Source organism: Pan paniscus, chromosome 14, assembly GCF_029289425.2.
Source record: "Pan paniscus chromosome 14, NHGRI_mPanPan1-v2.0_pri, whole genome shotgun sequence".
Taxonomy (NCBI): domain Eukaryota; kingdom Metazoa; phylum Chordata; class Mammalia; order Primates; family Hominidae; genus Pan; species Pan paniscus.
Window position 1 is genome coordinate 27,019,754 of NC_073263.2, and position 27,007 is coordinate 27,046,760.

The following is a 27,007-nucleotide window of genomic DNA, read 5'->3' on the forward strand; positions in this document are numbered from 1 at the left end:
TGCGCATTGAAATCACCTAGGAAGTTTCCAAAAATACTGATGCCTGTTTCCTACCCCCAGAAATTGTGATTTAAGTGGTCCAAGTATCCTCTAGGCTTCGGGATTTTGTAAAGCTCTCCACGTGAATCTGAGCTTAGGAACCTCTGAACTGGGGCTTGCAGCAGAAGCACGTAAAGCACGCAAAGAAACGAAACCACACAGGTCACACTAGTAGTGTGGCAACAGGCTAACTTAAATTATGTAAGGCTAGTGCTTTCCAGAGTGTACTGGAGGGCGGGAAACAAGCCCCATTTAAGCAGTGCCTCGGGATTTGAGCTGCCTGTGAAACGCAGCAGCCTTTTGCCGAGGACGCAGAAACCCCCGCCTCTCATCCAGGGCTGGCAGGGCACGGGCCGCGAGCCGCGGCGGGGCCTCCTGGCGCATGCGCGATCTCCCGGAGCATGCGCAGCAGCGGCGCCGACGCGGGGCGGTGCCTGGTGACCGCGCGCGCTCCCGGAAGTGTGCCGGCGTCGCGCGAAGGTTCAGCAGGGAGCCGTGGGCCGGGCGCGCCGGTTCCCGGCACGTGTCTCGGCACGTGGCAGCGCGCCTGGCCCTGGGCTTGGAGGCGCCGGCGCCCTGGATCCGCCGGCCGTGGTCGCCGAGTCGGTGTCGTCCTTGACCATCGCCGACGCGTTCATTGCAGCCGGCGAGAGCTCAGCTCCGACCCCGCCGCGCCCCGCGCTTCCCAGGAGGTTCATCTGCTCCTTCCCTGACTGCAGCGCCAATTACAGCAAAGCCTGGAAGCTTGACGCGCACCTGTGCAAGCACACGGGGGAGGTGAGGGGGGCGAGGCTGCCAACCCTGGGCCTAGGGATGGCGCGTGGCCCCGGGGTAGCCACTGCAGTCGTGGCCAGGGCCGCAGGCCCCGCTGTGCGGCGCGTTCAGCTTTGACATCCAGGACTTGGGGAAGGAGCTGAGGAAGTAGACAGGAAGTTGTAGGACCTTCGTTCTGCGACCTTGATATCCATGGCAGGGGCTCGGGATTTACTAAGCAGTCATTGATCGTGAGTCTCGGCCAGCCAAGTGCCTCCCGTAATCTGCAAATAAGTGCGAGGTTTGAGGGGGCCCACCGCTACTAGACACCTGCCAAACACTGGCCCCTGGAGCTGGTACAGAAGATGGGTTACATGTACCAGGGGTCGTGAAAGCAGCATGTGCTCATTTTTTCGTAACTCCACACTGGAGAGAGCAGTGAGCAAAACAGGCAAACCCAAGGTTTCTGCTGCCATGGACCTTTGTTCCTGGGTCGAGCCGACCACAGGATAGGTGGGAATGACGTGCAGTGTTGTGGTCAGGAAAGGTCTCTCTGTGTGAGCCGTGTAAGAAGGAAGGATCTAGCCATGCAGACATTTGTGCTGGGTAGAGAGAACACAAAGGGAGCCTGTGACCCTTGGGGTGGGAGGCAGGTGGGTGTGTGTTTGGGTGCGGAGATCACCATATGAGGTCTGAGAAGTAGGCCCATTAGGAGTTTGGATTTTATTTTGAGGGCAGGAGAATGTCAGATACCATGATATGACGTGGCAGCCCATGTCACACACAAGTGAGGAAAACGAAGGTCATGGAGGTCAAGGAATCTGCCCAGCTTCCCAGTTTTTGGCAGAGCTAGGCTTCACACTGCCTCAGCTTAAAGCCCTTAATTTCTTAAACCACTGGGCTGCAGTCAATACCTTTGCCCCTTGCACCTCCTCTAATTTATGGGCCACCTTCTCCAGGTGTCCTCCGGGGCCTCATTCCTTAACCTCTCCAGCACTGGAAGGCCGACCGCTTCTTCCTTGAGACCTTCTCTGGTTCTTTTCCTCTTCCTCGTCTGCCCTTTTCGTTGGATCCTCTTCTGCCCTCTGCATGTTCCACCCCGCCCAGCTCCCTCTTGCGGTCTTACATAGCCACTGGCATGACTCATAACATCCTTTATGCTTTGCCCCTCTGCCCTTCCTCTTGCCCGTTCTAGCCTCTGGGCTCTGTATTACCAGTAGATCCATGTAAGAGCTTGCCTTTCCTTTTAGACCGGTGTGCTGTATTTTGGATACTGGCGCTACCAGTTTCCTTAATACAGGTTGAAAAACTTGGAGGCATGTTTGTTGTCCCAGATCTCTCATGCAGATTAATTTGACAAATGTTTATTGAGCCTACTCCACGCCTGCCGCTGTGCAAGGTTCTGTGGCTCCGCCCCTGGTGGTATATAGCTCACTGTGTTCCTGTTTGCTTGTTTTGCTCCTAGTACTCTCATGGAGGCCTCGGTGCCTCCCTCCTGGACGCTTTGGTAGTATGCTTTTCATAGTTCGATGCACCAAACTGGTTATTTGGTTATTTGGGGTGTGTGTTTGGCTTTTACTGTAGGTTCAAAATGAGCCACCCCCTCCCAACTCCTGGGTTACAAAAGGTGGTTGCATTTAGGGTGTTGAGCTGTTTTCTTTGCTTCGCCCTGGCACCTGTGAGCTTTTTCAGGTGTGACACACTTTCCTATAGCTGTTCTTGGCATTATCTTAGCACGGACCCTGGGCTTGTCTGGGATGAGACAGGCCTCCCTCGTTCCTCTGCCCTAGGCTTGCTTTTTTACATGTTAAATCATGCGGTGGTGGGGATCCATGCAGACAAGCCATGCTAACAGCCAGGGCGTCTTTAAGAGGGGGTTGCTGTGAAAGCCTGCTGCCAGGTTGGGAGCAGGTTAAAAATGCTATGCCTGCTTATTTTAAATGCTGTTCATGGAAAAAAAATCTGTGTAGTGACTTTGTGAGAAGTTGTGATGTTTATGTTGTGTAACTTTGTGCAGGAACACTGCGTCTTGCAGTGGGTGCACAGCTCTGAGTAGAAACCACCTCTTCATAGGAAGCCTGTGGCCTTAACACTAGGCAGTTTAAGCTTTTAAATAATACCAGAGTTACTAACTAGTGCAGGAGTGACATGCTTTTTCTTTTTTCCTGCTAGAGACCATTTGTTTGTGACTATGAAGGGTGTGGCAAGGCCTTCATCAGGGACTACCATCTGAGCCGCCACATTCTGACTCACACTGGAGAAAAGCCATTTGTGTAAGTAGAGACCTGTTTTTAGGCTTTTGAAGTGGGTTGTGTTGGGCATATAGACCCAGTAAGAAGACTGATGTTAACTCACGAGATCAGGAATGTGAAGCCTGGCAGGGCTCGGTGGCTCATGCCTGTAATCCCAGCACTTTGGGAGGCAGAGATGAGCAGATCACTTGAACCCAGGAGTTTGAGACAAACCTGGGCAACATGGTGAAACCCCGTATGTACAAAAATACAAAAATTAGTCAGGGATGGTGGTTTGTGCCTGTAATCCTAGCTACCCAGGAGGCTGAGCTAACATAAAATGCTCATGGGTGGGGACAAGCTAAAGTATATCAACACAATGGGATACCCTACAGCCAGGAAAATGAATGCAGATGCTCTCTGCAAAGCCATGAGAAAATCACCAGGGCACTTTAATTGAAAAACCAAGGTGCAGAAGAGTCCTCTTTAGGCTACTTTTATGTGTGTAAAAAAGCTAGGGGGTAGGGGGAGGGGTGAGTAGTGGGTGTTGGGTAGGCAGGAAGCAACTATATTTGTATTTGTTCCTATTTGTAAAGAAGTCTTAAAAGTTACATAACAAAACTAAAAATGTCATCTGTTTTGGGAGCAGTAGGGGATCCTGGCCAAGTAGGGGGTGGGGATGGTAGGAAATGCCATGCAACCAGGAACTACTGGACATGACTCTTCCAGCTCATGATCTAACCCAGACCCTGCCCCTCTTTAGCTGTAGATCCCCGTTTCCCACTGCTCACTGGACAGTGCTACTTGGCTATCTCTGTGTCTTCTTAAATTCCATGTGGTAGGCTGGGTGTGGTGGCTCATGCCTGTAATCCCAGCACTTTGAGAGGCTGAGGTGGGAGGATTGCTTTGAGGCCAGGAGTTCAGGCTGGGCAAGATGGTCAGGTCCATCTCTATTAAAGAAAGAAATAAATAAAAAATTCCACATGGCCCAAATTTGTCACAGTCAAACTGAGCTCACTTTTCTGTTTGATCTTCTCTCATGTTCTTGTCTGGAGAGGTGGCCTCGCTGTCTGTCCAGTGACCCATAGCAAAGATAAGGCAGCTCCCTGGACTCTCCATTCTTTCTCCCATCCCTTGCAACAGGTGGGTTGCCAGATCCTGTAACTGACCCATCAGATCCAGCAGCCACTGTCTTATCTCGGTCCCTTCCTCTGGCTGGAATGACAGTTTGCAGGCCAGCCCTCTCCCCCAGTGCCCTCCCGTGTGCTTCCCTTAAAGCTGTGCAGTGCTTTCAAGCACGGCCTACATGTGAAATCCAGGTTTCAAGTGTGTCCTACAATGACCTGCGTGATTTAGCCCTTTTCTGCTTATCTTGCCCCATTTGCTTGACTTGCAGGCATGAAGCTGTGGTCCAGCTGTGCTAACTAACCAGCCCCCTCTCCAAGTGTGCCGGGGTCTCTCACGCCCACTTGGGTCTTGTCAGGACTCTTCCTGGCCTGTCCTGCCCCATACCCGGTTGGGTTAGATGCCTGTGTCAGGTTTAGAGTGAAGAATGGCAGGAACCCCAGCACAAGAGATGGTTAAACAAGATGGGCTCTTTGTCTTGTGCGACTGAAATACAGAAATACAGAGGCAGGAGCTCTGGAGCCTCTTCTGACTGGTCTCTGCCATCCTCATCTTGGGCTTTAACCTCACTGTGATGCCTGTTGGGGCCCAGCTGTCACATAAGCATGCCACTGGCAGGAAGGAGGAAAGGGCATAAGAGGCATGCCCCCTTATTTAGAGACTTTGTGGGGGTTGAGCAGGATGGGCTGGACTCAGCCATGAGCCGCCCTAATTGCAGGGGAGGCCGGAGAGTGCGCTGTCGGCCACCTGCCCAGCTAACACTCAGCATTCTGTCCCTGCAGTTGGGGGGCTTCTAGGGTCTCTGCCACAGCGCCCCTCCCATTTGTGGGCCTCTGCGCTGTGCCTCCCATGGTCACTGCTGGCTTGTTTGTCTCTGCTTGGCCCTAGGAATGGGACAGTGCCTGCCTCAGGGTTATCAGTGAGTGATGGCTAAGATTGAGGCTGGGAAAGGAAGTCCTGCTTCATCCCTCAAGCTTACGAAGGCTCATCACAAGAGGCACAAATTTTCTTTTGGGGGAAAAAAAAAAAAAAAAGGCTTTGCAGAGGATTTAGATCATTCAAAGCCAAGATGCCAAGATAAGGGGAACCAGAATGGCTTGATAAGCCAGAGAACATAATGGTTATGGTTCTGCTCTAAGTATCTGTTTTACCTCTAATGATAAGCCAAGACAAGTTTTATGGAGGCCTTTCTGGAAATCCAGTTCATAATGACATCTCAAGCAGCATTAAGGTTGTCAGATTCTAAGCTGAGAATAATTTGTCTTAAGCATGATTTAGGCCTAGTGTAGGCTTTTGGGACTAGTGTATTTCACCTTCCCATCTGCCCAGTGTGTATAAAAGATGACTGATGTAGTGTGTATAATTTCAGAAGCCTAATATGAAAAAGCATTTTGTTACATGATAGTCATCAGGTTGAGAGTCTATGTGGTATGGCTTAACACTCTGGAATTCGCTAAGACTATTTTATAGTATTACTATTCTTTGGAAGAATTAGCTTCTATAAAGTAGGAAGATATATGTGTCTTAAAACTTCTTCTCCCTTGGTTTATTAATATTTTGGTTTATATAACTTCTTACAGTTGTGCAGCCAATGGCTGTGATCAAAAATTCAACACAAAATCAAACTTGAAGAAACATTTTGAACGCAAACATGAAAATCAACAAAAACAGTATATAGTAAGTATGATTTTATATGCTTAAATTTTTTGAGTATTTTTACACTTACTGCCTATGTTTCTGACATTTTCAGCCAGGTGCGGTGGCTCAAGCCTATAATCGTAGCTTGAGGCCAGGAATTTGAGACCAGCCTGGGAAACATAATGAAATGCTGTCTCTGAAAAAAAAAAAAAAAAAAAAAAACAGAAAACAAAACTAAAAATTTTGGGGTAACAGAGACCCTGTCTCTAAAAAATAAAAGTGAAAAATAAAGTTTTCGTCAACCAAATTTTGTCTGCCAAATGTCTGAATTTACTTAATGCCATCATAATGATAAAGGTTTTAATTTGGAAGCAGACATTGTGCAAATTAGTGTATTGGGAGACTATTCCAACTGAAACAGTTTTGCTTTTTCAAATGTTATATGATTCTTCAAACCTTTTTGAGATAAAGCAGAATTTTACAGTAACAAAATAGGTGAAAGCAGAAATTTTATACAGTCTCCAAAATTGTTTTATCTTGAGGATTCTGTTACAAACCGTTGATTTTGTTTTGACTTTCCATAAGACTAACGAGCCTTTACAATTTAACAGTGCAGTTTTGAAGACTGTAAGAAGACCTTTAAGAAACATCAGCAGCTGAAAATCCATCAGTGCCAGCATACCAATGAACCTCTATTCAAGTAGGTACTTCATGTGGCTGAAAATGCCTGGATTCTAGGTGTGAATAAGATTGGAAATGCAAGGGTGGTGTTGAGCATTGTTTCATGTTTTTTGGCCATTTGTATATCTTCTGAGAAATGTCTGTTCATATCCTTTGCCCACTTTTCGATGGATTATTTGTTTTTTTCTTGCTGATTTGAGTTCCCTGTAGATCCTGGATATACATTCTTTATTGGATGAATAATGTGCCAGTATTTTCTCCCACTCTGTGGGTTGTCTTTTTACTCTGCTGATTATTTCTTTTGCTGTGCAGAAGCTTTTTAGTTTAATTAGGTCCCATTTATTTATTTCTATTTTTGTTGCATTTGCTTTCAGGGTCTTAGTAAGAATTCTTTGCCTAGGCTGATGTCCAGAAGTTTTTCCAATGTTTTCGTTTTGAATTTTTAGTTTCAGATCATAAACTTAATTTGAGTTGATTTTTGTATAAGGTGAGAGATAGGGATCCAGTTTTTCCAGCACCATTTATTGAACAGGGAGTCCTTTCCCCAGTTCATGTTTTTATATGCTTTGTTGAAGATCAGTTGGCTGTAAGTATTTGGCTTTATTTCTGTTTTGTTCCATTGGTCTAAGTGCCTATTTTTAAACCAGTGCCACCCTGTTTTGGTAACTGTAGCCTCGTAGTATAATCTGAAGTCTGGTCAAAGGAAAAGAAGTCACTATATGAAAAAGACACATGCACACACGTTTACAGCAGCACAGTTCACAATTGCAAATACATGGAGCCAATTTAAGTGCCCATCCACCAATGAGTAGATAAAGAAAACGTGATGTATATACACCATGGAATACTACACAGCCATAAAAGGGAACAAAATGATGTCTTTTGCAGCAGCTTGGATGGAGCTGGAGGCCATTATTCTCAGTGAAGTAACTCAGGAATGGAAAACCAAATACCATAGTTTTCACTAAGTGGGCACTAAACTATGAGGACAAAAAGACACAGTGATTTAATGCACTTTGGGGACTTGGGGTGGGGAGTTTGGGGAGGGGGGTGAGGGATGAAAGACTACATATTGGGTACAGTGTATGCTGCTTGAGTGATGGTGCGCTAAAATCTCAGCACCACTATAGGATTCATCCACGTAACGAAAAAACACTTGCAACCCCAAAAGCCATTGAAATTTAAAGCAACAGTGGGACAAATCTTCTGAAAGCTTCCTAATCAACATTTTTCTGTTAAAATGTACTGCATATGCACATTTATATATTGGGAGCATTTTAAAGGTTTACTTTGCTCTGAAAGAAATATTTAATGTGTTTCAAAATAATTTTTGAGATTATTCTAGTTGTGGTTAAGCTTAAAGGCTGAGAAATTACTTAACTATTCAAATAGAGCCTGTGCAACTATATGAAATGTCATTATGGAGACACTCATTATGCTTTTCCTGTAGACCAAAACAAGTAGTTGGGTTTATCTGCAATTAGGGTTTTCTGAGGAACGTGAGGGTGGCTGGACAAGTTGGGTAGACCTGCAAAAGGGCCAGCGGCTCTCTCTGCATGGCTCTGGCCATCCGGCACTTTCCCTTGGCTTGCACAGGCTGCCCTGTGCCTTGGAGTTGCTGCAGTGACCCTGTCTGTCCTTGCTTGTGGGTCTGCTGCTGCTGCTTTGCTGCTGATGGCTTTAGCACAGAGGGGGCCCGTGCTTTTTATTGCTCACCAGAGGCAGATGCATCTACTGCTGTGCTGTCTCGCACACCCCCTGTGCAGCATCATTAGGAAAGCTAGACACAAGTGATTCAGAATGGCTTAGGGGTTTATCTAAGCCAAGTCAGATAACCTCTTGAACTATCTTTTTGTAGCCATGAAAGCAGAGTATATTTCCAGAGGTATAAAGATGAAAACTGTTTAAATGGGTCAAAAAAAGTAACGTGACTTTTTTCTCCAACGGTTTGTTTTGCCCTAAAGCTGGTCAAGTAACTTGAATCTCACCTGTGATGAGATCTACATTTTAACATGGGTTTGGTTATGGGAAGAGGCAAGACTTTGGTGGGAGAAACAGGACAAAGTGCCATTGACCTTGAGCGGAGTTCTCTGTGAAAATGGATTGGCTAATACCTCATGTGTTGCCAATGCAGGTGTACCCAGGAAGGATGTGGGAAACACTTTGCATCACCCAGCAAGCTGAAACGACATGCCAAGGCCCACGAGGGTGTGTACGGATAGCCTGGGTGTGCTCCTCAGAGGGGGATGCCAAATCCTGGGCGCCTTTGAATCTGTTCTGTGATCACGCTGAAAAGATGGGAACCCTGTGAACAGGGGACACCATCCTGCTTATTTGGGTCTTACACTCTTGTCCAAAGAGGCACTGTATATGTCTGTTTTTCCACTACCTTATCATTGCTGTTCACATGTAATGTGTTGCTTGTTCACAACAAGCGCCTGGTTACACATTACACTGACGAATGTGCTGATGCTCCAGCCATGGCTTTGATGCTTCTGTCATTTTTAACATCTTCTATTAATATTTACTGCCTGTGCCATTCTTTTCCTTGTTGGCCATTCACAAGGCTTGGATAATAGTGTGACATTTTGAGAGCCATCAGATGTTACGTTTCTCAAAAAAAAAAAAAAAAAAAAAAGACTTGATTATATTAACTATTTGAATCTATGATCTGTTTCCTTGAGGGATTTTTGCTAATCCGTATTTCAATTTCCCAGGTCCTAGAATTTATGATTTTTTTTTTAAGAGGTTAGTAGCTATCAGTGAGAGGCACCCTCATTGTTTTTAGTTTCTAGTTGGGTGGAACTCAGCCCTGGTGTTGTATACTTATTAATCCCATTTTAGTACTTTGCACATATCCACTGTTATTCAGTGTTTTTCTCTGGGTCCTTCCAGTTTATTTTCTTCCTTAGCTGTACTCTTTTAAAAAAAAAAAAAACAAAAAAAACCTTTTTCGTTTTTTTGTGATAAAGTTAAAATATAATGTACCCTACTTTTTTTGTGCAGTATGACACTTACAAGATGGCCAGACTAGAGGAAGCCAGAGGTGGGCATGGTAACACTACTGAAAAGTTGGTGGTGTGCCATGGACAAGGGACCGACCGCAGAGTATGTTTGCTGAGGAAAATAGAGGCGAGGATAGAGCAGGCAGGGGAAGGGAAATGAGACATGGAGATAGGAGGTTAAAGCAGTTGGGAGTCCATACACAGCCTACCCAACTTCCTGAGAACGCTTAGAGAGGAAAAGGCATCCTTAGGCATCCTTCCTGTGAAGTTTGCCTATTCCGTGATCACGCTGAGAAGATGGGAACTCTGAAGTTTGCTTCACAGGAAGGTAAAATCCTTAAAGGGAGGCACCTTGCTGTGCCACTGTTCAGTTTTACTATAACGTCAATCTTTTTTTAGTTTTTATTCCCACCTCAAGAGGCTGAGTTGAATACTATTAGGCGGGGAATGGAAAATTATATAGGCACCTAAGTTTCCTTTCTAGTTATGGTCAGTGTTTACACTGAGTATTCATGACAGACAATGCACCAATTTTTTTAATAGGCTATGTATGTCAAAAAGGATGTTCCTTTGTGGCAAAAACATGGACGGAACTTCTGAAACATGTGAGAGAAACCCATAAAGGTAAGGCAGGCATGAATGGCAGGCATGGTGTAAATGTTTGTCCCCACAGAACTGATTTAGTGCTTTTCAAGAGTGAAATGCTGTGTGCTTTAAAGTAAAAGGGTTTCTCTATGATATTTTGTGAAGTGCTGGGTATGATGTTGTTGGAAAGGTGAGCAGAGCTGTGCCAGGTCTCTGAGCCACCCTACCATGCACAATTAGCATGCTGAAGGCGGTGGCAGGTCTGTAGTGAAGAATTTCGGAGGCACTGCTGTTCTGTGGGACCGCCTGGGAAACAGTACCCTGCATACTGGGGGACAAGGAAGGACACTGTTTGCTCTGCTTTATTTTCTGTACCTCCCCACAGTCACCTTCCTGAGAGCCCTGCCTCTTGGCAAGTGAACAATGACTGTGTGGCATTTAAGAACTTCAGAGAATTGAGACAGACTTCCTAGGTGATAAAAACTGGGGTTGTTTCCTTGGGAATTTCTGATTTGTATATAGTGATCAGGTTTCAGGCACTGAATGTTACTTATATATTAGGTATTAATTTTTTCTAAATGGTAATATCTGGGGAAATTTGTGAAATTTGTCTGTCTGTCCCACCAGAGGAAATACTATGTGAAGTATGCCGGAAAACATTTAAACGCAAAGATTACCTTAAGCAACACATGAAAACTCATGCCCCAGAAAGGGATGTATGTCGCTGTCCAAGAGAAGGCTGTGGAAGAACCTATACAACTGTGTTTAATCTCCAAAGCCATATCCTCTCCTTCCATGAGGAAAGCCGCCCTTTTGTGTGTGAACATGCTGGCTGTGGCAAAACATTTGCAATGAAAGTAAGCACTCACCCTCATACTCATGGTCCTATAGTCTATGCTTTCACAACACGGTTTTCATATTAATATTTCATTAATAACTTTCTCTTTCATTGTAGCAAAGTCTCACTAGGCATGCTGTTGTACATGATCCTGACAAGAAGAAAATGAAGCTCAAAGTAAGTTGAAACTACTTAGGCAAGCTTAGTTTTCAAGTGGAAATTGTTTTGAATTCTTTTCAGCTGCTTTACTGTTTGAGTCTGCACTACTGTTGAAGACTTTACTTCCTCATAAAGCAATGTTGTACACTATATCTGCTGGTACATGTGACTATCGTAAAATTAACTCAGACAATTTTGATTTTGAATTCTAATCGTGTGTCTTCCTTGTTCCCAAAGGTCAAAAAATCTCGTGAAAAACGGAGTTTGGCCTCTCATCTCAGTGGATATATCCCTCCCAAAAGGAAACAAGGGCAAGGCTTATCTTTGTGTCAAAACGGAGAGTCACCCAACTGTGTGGAAGACAAGATGCTCTCGACAGTTGCAGTACTTACCCTCGGCTAAGAACTGCACTGCTTTGTTTAAAGGACTGCAGACCAAGGAGCGAGCTTTCTCTCAGAGCATGCTTTTCTTTATTAAAATTACTGATGCAGAACATTTGATTCCTTATCATTTCCATGGTCTTTGTTCAAAGTGTCTCTTTCCTGGGTCTCCTGAGTTTCTTTATATGCCTTCTCCTCATTTTTGCTCAAAGCACGAAGAACACACATTAAAGCTTTTCCTCCTTGAACAGCTTGTGGCCTAGATGAGAATGTAGCTATTCCAGGCATAGTCTGGAGTATTTGATGAAATATCTCCTCCTAAAAAAGGGAAACAGCCAAAGATTAATTTAAAATCAGAGGCTTTGGTGCTTTCTAATGTTCTGCTTGAACATTCACAAAAACTGGCACCCTTGAATTGCTGCTGTCGGTTAAGTGATTAGCTAATCAGTTCATACGTATCTGGTTAAGTTGACTGAAATCTGTACAATAACACCATGTAACTAAACTGACATGCTGAATGCTTCCTAATTTTAAATCTCCACTTCATCATGGCACTAAGAGGCTACGTTTGGCTCAGCATTACCCTCTCCCACAAACAGAAAGCACTGGGTTTGGGCATTGGCAAAATACCTCCTCATCCCCAAGGTGTCAGCTGAGCAGTTCTCAGCACTCTCTACTGCCCCTAACAGAGTCTCTCTCAGTGACTGAAACAAATGGATACCTGGGCTCAAGAAATTCTGCATCAGCTGGGTTGCGACCTATGCTTAAGTGACTCTACTGTGGAGTTGGGTTACTAAGGATACCCTTAGTGGATGATAAAGTTATCTAACTTTAAAAAAAAAAAAAGCAAAATAGGTATTCCATAAACTTATGGGATTGGAAACTACACACTTTCTAGAAGACAGTCTACGTAATTAATGCCCCTATAAGTACAAAGAAGAAACAAAAGATCAATCTATAAAGTTTCTAATTTTCCTGTTTAAGGGTTATTCTACAATTTCTAAAACAATAGTATATTGCTTTTAAAGAATAAAACAATGTTTTCATATGGCAAAATACGCTGTAATGGAAACTATATCTACAGTATGCTTAGTTTTGAAAAGCAAACTAGAAAGCTGTTAACATCACTGGGTGGAAGAATTACCAGTCACTTTGTCTTTATATTTCAGATTTTCTACAATTTTTTTTTTTTTTTTTTTTTTTTTTGAGACGGAGTCTTGCTCTGTCACCCAGGCTGGAGTGCAGTGGTGCGATCTCGGCTCACTGCAAGCTCCGCCTCCCAGGTTCACGCCATTCTCCTGCCTCAGCTTCCCCAGTAGCTGGGACTACAGGTGCCCGCCACCACGCCTGGCTAATTTTTTGTATTTTTAGTAGAGACGGGGTTTCACCATGTTAGCTAGGTTGGTCTCAATCTCCTGATCTCGTGATCCGCCCACCTTGGCCTCCCAAAATGCTGGGATTACAGGCGTGAGCCACCGCGCCTGGCCTACAATTGTATTTTTAGATCAGAAGACCAAAAGCACAAGCAGTGGCTTGTACCTGCTTTACTTACCATTTCATTTTCTGACACGTCTATATTTTTTCCTTTCTTTATGGTAATCTGGACTAGGTGTTTTTTCTTAATCCACTGCTGAATCTGTTTAGTCTTTGTGTCCAAATCATGTTGTCCAATATTTGAAGACAAAATCAGTTCCTTTCTCAGGGTTGGTCCTGGTTTGAAACAGACAGGGTGCAAGGACTACTGACTAGTCCACTGTGAAACCTGAACTTCCCAACATGCCCATCATAAAATCCTAGGTTGCCACCTGACAATCTTCTCATCTGGCTTTCAGTTTCACAGACCAGTAAATGTCTTTTCAAATGGGGAAGATACACATAAAGGTACCAATTTTTTACCTGCCCTGGAAGGGTACTTAAAATCTGAAATGCTTCCATTTATTGTTAACCATCGTTTGTTGAAAGAAACCAAAAGATAGTCGTTTAAAGGATCAAGTTTGGCTTCATGGTGCACTTAACATCCTTATCTATCAGCTGTGGGTTGGCATCTGGGAGTGTGCTACCCACTCCTTTTGAGATGCTCTCCTTGCTATAAGGGGTCAGCCAGACTGTTGGACAGGTAAGGGTCCCTACATCCTGTGTTCATGCCCTCTGTCTCCAGAAATCCTGCCTACTGGAAAATTATAGAGAAGGAACCGGCTACTCAATAAAGGTGTTGGGACAATTGAGAAGTTTATAGATGACAAAAAGGTCTTCCCAGATATACTAATGTTCTTCAGGTGAAAAATAACAACTTTAAAACAAATAGAAGAAAAGACAGAATGGTTTGTGATCTCAGGATAGGGGATGGAATTCATTAAGAAAAAAAGGCAAAAAAAGTGAAAAATCTAACTGGGATACGGTTTTTTGCATCATACACAAGAGAGAACCCTATAAATCAGGGAGAAAAACCATCTACGTAGAAAAATAATATAAACACGCAATTCACAGAAGAAAAAAGATAGTGAAATACACATTAATTTCTCACCATTAAAATGACAAATGAGGGAGGAGGTAGAGAAACTGCATACACTGCTGCTGAGCAGTTTGATCCATTTACGTTCATAGACCCTAGAGTATGCACCAGGGTTCATCATAAAGATTGGGGGCCAGGTGTGCTGGCTCACGCCTATAATCCCAGCACTTTGGGAGGCTGAAGCAGGCAGATCGTTGGAGCTCAGGAGTTCAAGACCTGAGCAACATAGCGAGACCCCGTCTCTACAAAAAAAAAAAAAAAAAAAAAAAAAAGCCAGGCATGGTGGTGTGCACCTGTGGTCCCAGCTGTGTGGGAGGCGGAGGTGGGAGGATTGCTGGATCCCAGGAGATGGAGGCTGCAGTGAGCTGAAATCACACCACTGCACTCCAGCCTGGGCAACAGAGCAAGACTGTTTTTTTGTTTTTTTTTGTTTTTAAACACAGGGTCTTGCTCTGTCACCCAGGCTGAAGTGCAGTGGCATGATCATGGTTCTTCACTGCAGCCTTTGCCTCCTAGGCTCAAGTGATCCTCCCACCTCAGCCTCCCAAGTAGCTGGGATCACAGGTTTGCACCACTACACCTTGCTAATTTTAAAATTTTTTGTAGAGATGGGGTTTTGCTATATTGCCCACGCTGGTATTGAATTCCTGAGCTCAAGCCATCCACCTGCCGTGGCCTCCCAAAGTGCTGGGATTACAGACGTGAGCCACCACGCCCAGTGACCTTTTTTTTTTTTTAAGTGACATAGTTTGATGTCATTATCCTCCCTGGTTGGTCTCTTCTGAATATTGTTTTCCAGTCAACATCCTTGTTAAATGTGGCATTACAAAACTGAGCCGCAGATAACGTGGTTTTCTGAAGGCACACAACCTCACGATGCAGTGCTGGGAGCAGTCATCTGATGCCTGTCCCCGTGCGCCATCCATTGAACTTTCATGATTAGCACTTTTTAGGAACTATGAAAAACAAACATCTTTGCTTAATATCCAATTCCTGAGGCTTAAATGACAAGTACCTCGTCAAGTGACTGGTTGTATATCTAAGAGTGTTGCTACTGATATTGCAACAAAATGCTTTGGCATGGGAGATGCTCTGTGAATCACTCCAGAGTTGAAAAGGTGCTTCCAGGCTGGGCGCAGTGGCTCACGCCTGTAATCCCAGCACTTTGGGAGGCCGAGGAGGGCAGATCACTTAAGGCCAGGAGTTCAAGACCAGCCTGGCCAACATGGTGAAACCCCCTCTCTATTAAAAATACAAAAATTAGCCGGGCGTGGTGGCGGGCGCCTGTAATCCCAGCCACTGGGGAGGCTAAGGCAGGAGAATCGCTTGAGCCTGGGAGGCGAAGGTTGCAGTGAGCACACATCGCACCACTGCACTCCAGCCTGGGCGGCAGGCAGAGACTCATTTCAAAAAAATAAAAAGGTGCTTCCAGATAATTAACCAAACACCTCCACTTTAGAGTTGAAGAAGGGGAAGAAAAACAAAAGGAGGGAGGTTAAATGAGTGGCCCGGCAGAGGGCAGAGGGCAGGGAACTTGAATGTACCCCTCCCAATCTCACTCCGTTTCACCCATCAGCTACTCAGCTTGCTGCGGCATTGGGAGAAGGCCACAGGACAGGTGAAAGAGTTCTCTTCACTTTGGTTTGTTTGCCTGGTTTCTCCCACATTTTACACAGGTTTAAAGGGAAGAGATAATGGGCAGGGTATTGTGGAAAAACAGTGAAAAAAAGGGAACAGAAGTAAGTGCAGGATAAAGGAGGAAAGACAGACACTGGGAATGGTGGTTGAATCATGAATTTTCTAGTTTCTCATTTCCCTGTTGTCACAGGCACCTTGACAAATGCTAGAATTTAAACTGCTGATTTGTAGCTCTTAAAGGATTCAGGGAGCCAACAGCAAAATACCTACCAGTTTTGGGGTTCGCCTTCTCCATCTCCCTCAGCCTCTGCCGCTCCTGGAGGATCTGCAATCCTGTCATGAGCTGATACTCTGCAGGTTCTGTGCTGGTGTTCCTTTGAACCAGTCGCAGGTCTCGCTCATCCATAAGTCTAATCACATTTGCTCGGTGCATGTTTCCCAAATCATTGCCCTTCTCATCAAATAAGTGAATAATTCGCTGACTAATTTTTCTTCCAACATTACTAAAAGCTGTTTTATTCTTTTTTGTCTTTTTTCCTTCATTCTGGGTGTCTTCAGCGGTACTAAAGGCTTTTGCATGAATTAGGAAGGAGAGTCTTGGGGCAGAAGCAATAGGGGACGACTGTGCTGGTGCTGTCTTTTGCAGGATGTGTTTACCAAAACATCTAATGCAACTATTTTCAGACTTTACAGTTTGTAGTGTTAACCTCTTTAGAAAAAGAGCAGCCATCCTAAGAAAGCAGTAAGAAGAGTTCATTAAAATTCAATCACTTATTCCCTTGGTCTGACATTGTGGTACATGGTAGGGTGTGTGTGAGGTTGTGGAGGCTGTAACTGCAAGTGTGAGGGAAATGCTGTTCTCTAGACTTTCAGATCCACACACAGGAAGTCTACACTGATAAAGCGGACTAGCAGGTGACTCTGCCCAGACTAACTCATGGTGATACTGTCCCCAAGACAAGTGGCTATTAGAATAAACCGGATTTACATAGCATTTTGGTCTCACTTTTTTTTTTTCTGTACACATGATCTCATTTGACTACTTAGTTGACCCCTGAACAACTTGGGAGTTAGGGAAACAGACCCCCTGTGCAGTTGAAAATCTGTGTATAACTTTGACTCCTCAAAAACTTACTAATAGCTTACTGTTGACTGAAAGCCTTATGAATAACATAAGCAGTTGATTAACACATATTTTGTATGCCGTATGTATTATATACTGTATTCTTACAATACAGCAAGCTAGAGAAAAGAAATGTCATTAAGAAAATCATAAAGAAGAGAAAATATATTTACTATTAAGTGGAAGTGGATCACCATAAAGGTCTTCATCCTCATTGTCTTCACATCAAGTAGGCTGAGGAGGAGGAGCAAGAGGAGGGGTTGGTCTTCTCTCAGGGGTGGCAAAGGTGGAGGAAAATCCACATATATGTGGACCCCATGCAGTTCAAACCTATGTTGTTCTAGGATCAACTGTATTTCTCATGCATCTTGTAGTGCCAACTCCAAAAGCGAGTATCATCTTAGGGGTTTATTTATGAGGATGCAGTACATAAAATGCTTGGTGATTCATAAACACCAATTGATAAACTTCTAATATAATTAACTGTTAACAATTTTTCAATACATCTGATGGTATATAGCAGATAGGAACACACTATGGGAAAGGGACCTCTCCAGGAAGGAAGCCAGCCCACTGCAAGAATAACTGAGCCTGTCAGAAAACACTGTGACATAAATCAAACTGCTGACCTCATAAACTATAAAGATCATTCTCAAGTTAAGGCAGGTGTTAATTACTACCAAATGTTAACAGAGGCATGTATGGTGACAGTGGTTTTACTTCATGGTTATGAGACTGAATTTGAAGCACTTACAAATGGCACATTGATTTTTTCATTGCTTTTCTGTCCTTCCATTCATGTATTTGGTAAATCTTAGAAGTACAGGCTGAAAGAGTGCTGAGAGGACCCACTCATCTCATCTGGGGCATGCTAGGAATCATTAGAGAATCACAAACTTGGAGAGGTGTGACTTGTCAAAGATGAAAGAGGAAAACAGAAGGTGTCTTCAGGGTGCTTCTCAAAGAATGGTCCCAGAATCTCCTGGGGTGTTTAAAACTGGAAGTTCCCTCTGGTCCCTGGCTTTGAGCCCACTGGGCTGTACAACCCACTTATCTCTCACCTGTCATGTTCAAGAGTGATATGCAAAAAAATATGGTAAATTCAACAGAAAGTGATGGACATGCATATTCTCAACACCCTCCTTACCTAGTTTGGTAACACCCAACACTCTAATTTATAGCTCTGGTGCCAGTCTCTTCTCTTGAGTTCCGCACCTGTAGGGTTAACCGCCTACCCAACCTCTCCACTTAGATATGTAATAGTCATTGAGGATTAACATGTTCAAAGTTCAGTGCTTTGCCTTCCATGCAAAACTTGCTCCTCCCTCAGTCTTCCCTGTCTCATGTAATCGCAACACATTCTTCTGGTTGCTCAGGCCAAAAATACCAACGTTATCCTTGACTCTTTATTTTCTCTCAGCAACCCATCCGCAAAACCGGTAGGTTTTCAACCAGTATAACCACTTCTCACCTTCTCCACTGCTATCATCCCATTCCCAAACCGCTGCGCCGCTCAACTGCATCACAGTAAAACCGCATCACAATAACAGCTTCCCGACTGCTCTTCCTGCCTCTGCCCTCACAGCCTGGAGTTTATCACTGCTAGGGCACACAGAGCAATCCTTAAAAATGCGTAAGTCAGATCACGTTCCTCCTCTGCCCACACCCTCCCCTGGCTAGTATCTCACTCCAAGTAAAAGCTAAGCTCTCTACCATGCCCACTGGCCTGTGCCGACCGTACTTCTTCTGGCTCACTCTGTTCCAGCCTCCTTGCTGTTCCTTGTGAACGGTGAACACACCCCTCCTCTGGGTCCTGGCACCCAGAAGTTCTCTCTCCCTGCAACACTCTTCCCTCAGATAGCCTCATGGTTCATTTACCTTGTCTCTGCTCAAATGCTACCTACTCAGCGAGCCCTTCCCTGACCCTTCCATAAAAGAGCACACCCCAACACTCTCAAACCCATTACCTTGCCTTTTAAAAACTTTACTGCATTCATCACTGCTGGACACATTCTATATTTATTTGCATATATGTTCATAATCTTTCCTCACTGGAATGAAAGCTTCATGAGAACATGGACTTTGTCCATTTTGTTCACTGCTGCGTTCCCCGGCACTACAGCTCAGAGCCTGGCTCAGCATGCACATGTCGAATGAATGCACAGGCCGAAGGCAACAGCCAAGGAGCTATGGCAGGGCTGCTGGCATTTAACCTCTACACCTTCGGATGTGTCACGAATGCCTACAAGCTACACCCTTCACATTTCTAGCTGGCATTTCAGATGCCCGTCAGTAATGGTGAGGATCTGTGGCCAGATGCTCCATCCACAGTGTATGACATGCATTGATTTATGGTTATTACCCAGCTGGTGGCTCCAGCTGTAGATGCTGTAAAGGCTCTAAGGTGGGAGCAAAGTGATTTTAAATCACTGACATACTGTTTAATAAAAAGTCAGATCTTTTGTGAATGGAGGAAGCCCCCAAACCAAAAAAGAAGAAAAATCTGAAAAGATCAGAGAAGATTTTTTTTTCACTTATCAGAAAACTAGCAGCAGCATCCAGTCCCAAATGTCACTAGGTATTCTGCTAAGGGACTCTAAGTTCCTGCTCACAAGCCTGCTCTATAAACTTTATGTCTAAAATCAGTGTTGTTTCTTTCCAAAGTCTGTATTAGCGACAATGATGTAGAAGTTATCACATGTAAAATCATGTTACTAAATAGATATAAATTCTAATATTCTTGATATATACAGTAGACAAAACAGTTCACTGCAATTAAGCTTTAATACTAACTCAGTATTGGCTTTTTCCCTTAGTAGTTATGAATAAAAGCTAAAGTGCCTTGTTTAATAAATTATCAACATATTAAAATATAAAAAATTTCAAAATTTGATTTTTCAAACAAGCAAACAAAATAACTAGATATAGGAAAAGATGAAAAAAATTTATAAAAATGTTGAAGACAAAAGCAATTCTTTCCCCTATTTTTCCTAATTGCCAGTATTTCTCAAGTTTTTTTATAAGTATTATTTTTATACTTGAAAATAAATTTTATTTACAAAATAAAGACTATTTCAGAAAAATGATGTAGGTTTTTTAAAAAAGCTTTAAAAACACTTTCCAAGAAGGAAACAAAGGAAAGGGAAAGAATAGAAAAACACTGGAAGTAGGGCCGGGTGCGGTGGCTCACGCCTGTAATCCCAGCACTTTGGGAGGCTGAGGTGGGCGGATCACAAGGTCAGGAGATCGAGACCATCCTGGCTAACACAGTGAAACCCTGTCTCTACTAAAAAATAAAATAAAAATTAGCTGGGCGTGGTGGCGGGCACCTGTAGTCCCGGCTACTCGGGAGGCTGAGGCAGGAGAATGGCGTGAACCCGGGAGGCAGAGCTAGCAGTGAGCGAGATTGCGCCACTGCACTCCAGCCTGGGCGACAGAGCGAGACTCCGTCTCAAAAAAAACGAAAAAAAAAAAAAAGAAAAACACTGGAAGTATATAACTTTTAAAGTTCTTTGCCACTAGTTTAAATTTTTAAGAAACTTCAATTTTTATTGATGTATACAGCAAACAATGCAATTCATTGCAATTAAGCTTTAATACTAACTCAATACTGGCTTTAAATCAGCAAAACTGAAAATATACGTTTCTTCAAAACAGGCCCTTATAGATAAAAATATAAATACAAAGTTAAAACAACCTGTAATATTACATTTAAATTGCAGCTATCAACATAAATTCATAATTTAAAAACTTTTTATTAGGGAACTTTTTAACCTTGTACAGAAAGAACTGGATAATAAACAGCAGCTGGGTTTCATCTTTACCCCTCAACTATCTCCCCCCAACCATCCAGGAATGCTTTCAAAGTAAATCCTACTTATTCAGGAAATAGTATGTATCTCTAAGAGGTACTCCTTAATCTTTTTAGTATTCACAATATTATCCCAATTAAAAAATGTTCCTTTATTTCATCAAATATTTAGCTTTCAGATTTCCATGATGGTATTATGATTTTGTTTGTTTACATGTCATTTACAGTTTGGCAGCATGAAGAGACTCCCACTGGTCAATTTTGGTGTAATTTAAACAGTAAGGCATAATTACTGTCATTCATTTCAATATACTGAATATACAAAAATCTATGAAAATGATAATTTGCCACAACTGCATGGGACTATTATCTTGATTCTTTACTTTGAAAATTGCTAATTAAATAAAAAGAATTGAGCATTTATCCTACCTTTTTTAGGAAGAACTGTAATCATCCCCAGTTGATGAGGAGAAGCTCTTCTGTAGAGAAGAATGACAGCTAATAAACACAAAAGAAAAGTAAAAGTAATTAGAAAATCATGCCACGCACAATGTCTCACACCTGTAATCCCAGCACTTTGGGAGGCCAAGGCGAGAGGATCACTTAAGGCCAGGAGTTTGAGACCAGCCCGGGACACATAGCAAGACCCAGTCTCTACAAAAAATAAATTAGCCAGGTGTGTTGACACGCAACTGTACTCCCAGCTACTGGGGAGGCTGAGGAAGGAGGTTCACTTGAGCCCAGGAGGTTGAGGCTGCAGTGAGCTCTGATCACACCACTGCACTCCAGTCTGGACAACAGAGCAAGACCCTGTTTCAAAAAAAAAAAAAAAGAAAGAAAATCACCATTTTTCCAACCCCAACGAAACTACTGATTCAGGCAGGATGCAAGAGAGCTGATGCCAAAGGGTCACAAACAGATTAGTTTCAGACTGAGAGGGAAAAGCACACTCTGCTGAGGGTAGACAGCTGTCTGTCATCCTAAGCCAACGTCAGACTCAGCATCTCCAACAGTGGAACAACCTGCCATCCTTGCCACATCTCTGGATGGGAAGCTACCCAAAGTGCATGGCACCTTCTATTAAGCAGCTTTGCCAAAAAGGTTTGACCTGAACCTGATGCAGGGTCTAGCTTCCAGTTTCCAGGGGATACAAGGGCCAGACTCAGAGAAACAATAGAAGATGCCACAAGGAAACAATCTGACAAATCCAGATGGAACAAGACACCTGGTTAGTGTCTAAAAAAGCCAATGCCATTGGGAATGAAAAGGGAAGAGGGAAGCTATTCTTGAGTGAAAAAAAAAATCAAGGAGACATAATTTTGCTGAAAAGAAATGTTGGGAATGAGGGGAAAATCTGAATAGGGACTAGGTATTAGATACTATTAGAGACGTATTGTTAATTTTCTTTTTTCTTTTTTTTTGAGACAGGTTCTCACTCTGTCACCCAGACTGGAGTGCAGTGGGGCAATCTCGGCTCACTGCAACCTCCGCCTCCCAGGTTCAAGCGATTCTCCTGCTTCAGCCTCCCAAGTAGCCGGGATTACAGGTGTGCACCACTACCGCCTGGCTAATTTTTGTATTTTTAGTAGAGATGGGTTTTTACCATGTTGGCCAGGCTGGTCTCGATCTCCTGACCTCAAATGATCCACCTGCCTTGGCCTCCTGAAGTGTTGGGATTACGGGCGTGAGCCACGGCACCCGCCTGTTAATTTTCTTAGGTGTGAAAATGGAATTCTTAAGAAACAAATGCTGAAGTATTTAGGATAGTGTCATGACATCTATCACTTGCTTTGAAACCATACAGCAGAAAATATAAACAATGCACTTACGGCAGCATTTGCTGAATCTAGGTTATGGTTATACGGGTGTTCAATAATTAATACATTTTTAAAGAACAAATCAATAGCCTAGAGGGAGGAATGGTTCACTAGTAATGCCAATGTAACTATTCTAGTCTGTGTAAGTTCTAAATTTCACTGTAATTTAATACATTGGCATTCTGGCTTTGTACATAATTTTAAAAAATATTCCCTTTATTCGTTTCAAGCCTATATCTAAGTGACCCATAAATAAAGAACTTTATAAACTTAAAATTCTGATTTTTTTGTAATGCATAGTGCCTTTATTTCTTCATTTAGTTTTCCTTAAACTCAGGTCTAAAAGTCTCATCATAAATGGTGATGGGGGCGGATGGGAAGGAGGCTGGCATAAAAAAAGTACACATTAGGTACAATGTATACGATTCGGGTGATGGTGCACTAAAATCTCAGAATTCACCACTATATAATTCGTCCATGTAATGAAAAACCACTTGCAGTCCAAAAGCTACTGAAATAAAAATTTTAGAAGAATAAAACAAATGGTGATGGTTTCAGTTTGAGGCAGAACTTGTACAATTTTTTGCTAGTGAACAGTTAAAAGTTAACTGGTCTACAATGGGGTGGTGTTTCTCAGAAACCAGGGCCTGTCGGCATCACCTGGGGATGCTTTTCAAAACACAGATGTTTCCTCTTCCCTATCCTGTTCAGAACCACTTACTAGGCCAAAAAAAAAAAAAAAAAAAAAAGATGAACTTTAAGAAAAAGAGTAAGAAAACACTATAAGTGGGGTCAAGGGTAGTTTGAGCTAGGATGCCTGAGACTACCCCTAACCTTTCAAAGTTGAATAAAAATAGGAAGCCATGTTCTCTGATGAAAATCTCTGATGCCTCTGTGAGGTAAACAACACTAGGCTGAAGAGGCCAGGAGACTAACTCAAAATAGAAACAAACACTTACGTTCTTATGATAATCCTGTTGCATTTGCTGCACTCACTCCCACAACTATACTCTCCGAGACAGCCACAATATTCTAAAAGCCAATTATCTTAATGTCAATTACTTATAATGCATAACTTTATAGTATGATATCCATTTTTAATTCGACGATTACTCAGACTTTATCTGAGTTTTGACAAGTGCATATACCTTTGTAACCAAAACTCCTATCGACAGAACATCACCATTATCCCAGAAAGTTCCCTCTTGCCATTTCCAAGTCAATCTCCATCCCCAAGAGGCAACTATTGTTCTGATTTTTTCCCATCATAGTCTGTCCTAAGACTTCATATAAATGGAACCAAACAGTATCTACTCTTTGTTGTAAGACATCTCAGCATGTTTCGAGATTCATTCACGTTGTACGGATCATTACCTTGTTCCTTTTTATTTCTAAGAAGTGTCCTCCAAGTATATGAATATATCGCAGTTTTTAAATCTAGTTTTCTGTCAATGAACACCTAGGCTGTTCCCTTTATTTATTTATTTATTTTTGGCTCTTATGAATAGCTGCTGTGAACATTCTTGTACCAAAAAAAGGCAATTATTACTGCTCCAAATGACAGCTGTATTCTCTGTATAATTCATTATTTTGCATTCTACCGGAAGTACTGATAAAATATTTGCAGGGAAACTTCCTGGAACATGATTTAAATATGTGGTTTAGTAGATATGAGGGGTGGGTGGGTGGGCATTCTTGTCCTGTAAAAAATCGCTTGCATGCATTTGAAATCATGTGGACTGAAGAGACGAAAATAACTTCTATTATTTGTTCACTCACTGCTTTTCTCATACAGCTGATATTCACAAGCTCATACTGTTATCTGTTCTTTCCTGGGAGATTGGATCAAAGTTGCATAGATTCTAGCGGACTAAATATTTGTGAAATTAATTTTGCCAATTCTCATGACTCTAAGAACTCTTTTACACCTTCCAAAGAAGTTTCATAAAGTCCTTGCTTCTGCCTGCAAACTGTCCCAGTTGCCCCATTCTGGCCTGAGCAGTGCAGCCTTAATCCCAGAGGGCCTGCGCTACCGTTACTGGGCCTTCATGCTCCCCTCCCTTGGCTCTGGTTTTGCTCTTCCATAGGGAGCACAAAGTGTACTCTCCATAATGAGGCTGAGCTGTTTACGTGCTAGAACTCCCATTTAGAACACTGGAAAAAGCCAACATATATCTTTGGCCAACTATTTAACCTTATTTCTTTAGCTATTAAATTGAAATAATAACCATATGTTTTAAAAAGCTTTTAAACCCAGAGCTAAAGACTCTGTATTAAAAACTGGACTTACGGCTGGGCGCGGTGGCTCACGCCTGTAATCCCAGCACTTTGGGGAGGCTGAGGAAGGCAGATCACTTGAGGTCAGAAGTTCAAGACCAGCCTGGCCAACATGGTGAAACCCCATCTCTACTAAAAATACAAAAAAACTAGCCGGGCCTGGTGGCGTGAGCCTGTATTCCCAGCTACTTGGGAGGCTGAGGCAGGAGAATCACTTGAACCCGGGAAGCAGAGGTTGCAATGAGCTGAGATCGTGCCACCGCACTCCAGCCTAAGCATCCAGCCTAGGCAACAGGGTGAGACTCTCAAAAAAAATTTTTTTTAACTTATTCTCCTATGTTAATCCTATGTTAGTCTTCTTCCAGAACTCTAGTGATGGGATCACTACCCATCCACAACCTCCAGTCACCTCCAAGACACCTTTGACGCCTCCACTTTCCCAGTCAACCCAACACCAAGCCTCATCGACTTCATTTCCTAAACCCCACTCGAATCCATCCAGTCCTCTCCGTATCCACAGTCACCACCGTCAGTTTAAAAGATCGACCACCTCGTTTGGATTCCTGCCAGTCTCCTAACTCGGCTTGAGCCCTGGCAACCAGTTCCAGGGCTGCACTGCGGTCACTACACCCAGGACCTTCCTCACCTTAAATAAAACTGCCCCGAGATTAAAGATCTACACCTTCGCCAGGCCAAAAGGCCCTTCCCACCTCTCCAGTTTCTTCTTTATGCCTAGGCCACACTGGCCATTCGGTTTTTGAAATACAGTACTCTCGTCCTTTGTTTAGGAAACGCCAGATCCTTAGCGCATTCTTCTGATTACCTTCCAAACTAAGCCAATTCTCCCATCCCTCCCCCAATTTACTGAGCTTAACACTGAATGCTTCTACAGTCCAGTTTACCTTTCCTTTAAAACATTCATTATAATTACAGTTTTGTGATGATCTTAGCACTGCTGCTCTCCATCACTAGACCGTAAACTCTACGAAGCAGGAACAAAATGGACTTATTCGTTACTGTGTTGTGCCTGGCAGAATGAATAGTAGTCGATTTTCAGATTCTTCTCTCCACCCTCTACTTTTCTAAGACTTAGGCCTTTCACAACACGTACTTGAAACTGAGACTTCTCAGTAAGAGAACTTCGTTTACTTGGTTCAAGTCTTAAGCCACGGAGCCCACTAAATGACAAATGAGAAAAAAAATCCCAGTCACTTCGCGACCTTCCCCCATAAGGCCTCCTCCCGCAGCAGCAGGCAGCAAGAACAACGCATTTGTCCAGCATGTCCTGCGCAGGCGCCCTTCGCCTGGCTCGCTCTGCCCCACCTGTGCCAGGCAGTAAGCCGCAAGAGCACTTCCGGGAGCCCCCGACCCGGTTGTTGGTAAGTCGGCGGCGACGCCCACCTGCAGAACGGGACCGGCGGAGCGTCAGGGCTAGAGACGGGACGTAGCGACGTACTGCGTACGTGCGTGCGTGCGCACAAAAGTGGGCGCGCATGTCGGGACGGAACTAGAAAAGCTCAGTGGGGCTGGCGCCAACTCTAGGTCTAACATCCCTCGGAAGTTCGTGCAGCGGCCTCGCTGAAAATGGCTTTACAGCCCGGCAGAACCCTCCGACTCCGCAGCAGGACCTGCGGAGCCTCTCCGCCCTCGGTACCGGCGGGACTGGGTAGCCCTGACCTTCCAGGTGCCTCCTCCACAGGGGCGCCCCCTAAGGCCACGCCCTCCCGATGCCGGTCCGCGCGCCGGTCCGCGCACCGCTCCGCACGCCTCATATTTAGCATTACCTGTGCTGGGGCAAGCGATTGATATACTCTAGCGGACGCAAGTATAGCGGATCCGCGGGGAGTCCCCTTCGCTCTCCGTAGTGGGCGGGGCTTCACCCCGCGTCCTTTAAAGGAAAGGTGATGGGCGGAGCCACGTTTTTCTACTGTTGGGATTCAGTTCCGCCGACAGAAAATGCGGAGAGCGCGGAGAAGTCCCTGAGGGGAAATTGCTGCTCACCTGGCTCCCGCTGCTCCGCAGGTGCGGGAAAGCTAATGTCGAATTTCTGCAGCAATCGGAGCAGCCCTTACTCCAGTTACATTAACACCAATCTCGGTCTCCCACTAGGGCTTTATAAATTGCTTTCATAAACGTCTTTTTAATGTAACACTGAATAAAATGTTTTAGGATCGTGAGTGAAAGGGCGCTGTCTCCGATTTGCAGGTGAGCAGACAGCTTCGGAGTGCGAACGGCTCCCCGCGGGTCCCCGGTGGCGCGCGGCTCCCGGAGGCAAAACAAAGCTGGGGCCGGGGCGTCGGAGCCTCCGCGTTGTAGTTGGGAGAGGTTCGAACGGGGCCCCAGCTGGCGAAAGGGAAAACGGACCCGGACCCGGACCCGTGGAGCCTGCTCGAAA

At 44.0% G+C, this 27,007-nt stretch overlaps 2 protein-coding genes across 12 annotated transcripts; one reads left to right on the forward strand and one right to left on the reverse strand.

The window, feature by feature from the left end:
• Positions 1-425: 425 nt before the first annotated feature.
• Positions 426-11,547, forward strand: GTF3A (general transcription factor IIIA). The gene is given in 10 exon segments (XM_003818359.6): positions 426-548; positions 550-816; positions 2,965-3,065; positions 5,729-5,825; positions 6,398-6,486; positions 8,602-8,675; positions 10,016-10,096; positions 10,685-10,914; positions 11,013-11,072; positions 11,292-11,547. Coding segments are annotated over 10 exon segments (1,272 nt in total). The 5' UTR covers positions 426-440; the 3' UTR covers positions 11,457-11,547.
• MTIF3 (mitochondrial translational initiation factor 3) lies at positions 11,502-26,484 on the reverse strand. Of its 11 annotated transcripts, none has more exons than XM_014347406.4 (6): positions 26,397-26,477; positions 20,948-21,016; positions 16,881-16,941; positions 15,855-16,315; positions 12,987-13,144; positions 11,502-11,752 (listed from the first exon to the last, which is right to left on the reverse strand). In XM_014347406.4, the coding sequence occupies exons 4-6, from the start codon at positions 16,312-16,314 to the stop codon at positions 11,534-11,536; spliced, it is 837 nt and encodes a 278-aa protein (XP_014202892.3). In that variant the 5' UTR covers position 16,315; positions 16,881-16,941; positions 20,948-21,016; positions 26,397-26,477; the 3' UTR covers positions 11,502-11,533. The 11 variants fall into 11 exon arrangements, with proteins under 11 accessions (XP_014202892.3, XP_054953143.2, XP_063451994.1 ...); XM_055097168.2 differs by lacking the exon at positions 16,881-16,941 and adding an exon at positions 17,462-17,768 and having other exon boundaries at positions 26,397-26,474; XM_063595924.1 differs by lacking the exon at positions 26,397-26,477 and adding an exon at positions 26,014-26,146.
• Between the last annotated feature and the right edge of the window lie 523 nt (positions 26,485-27,007).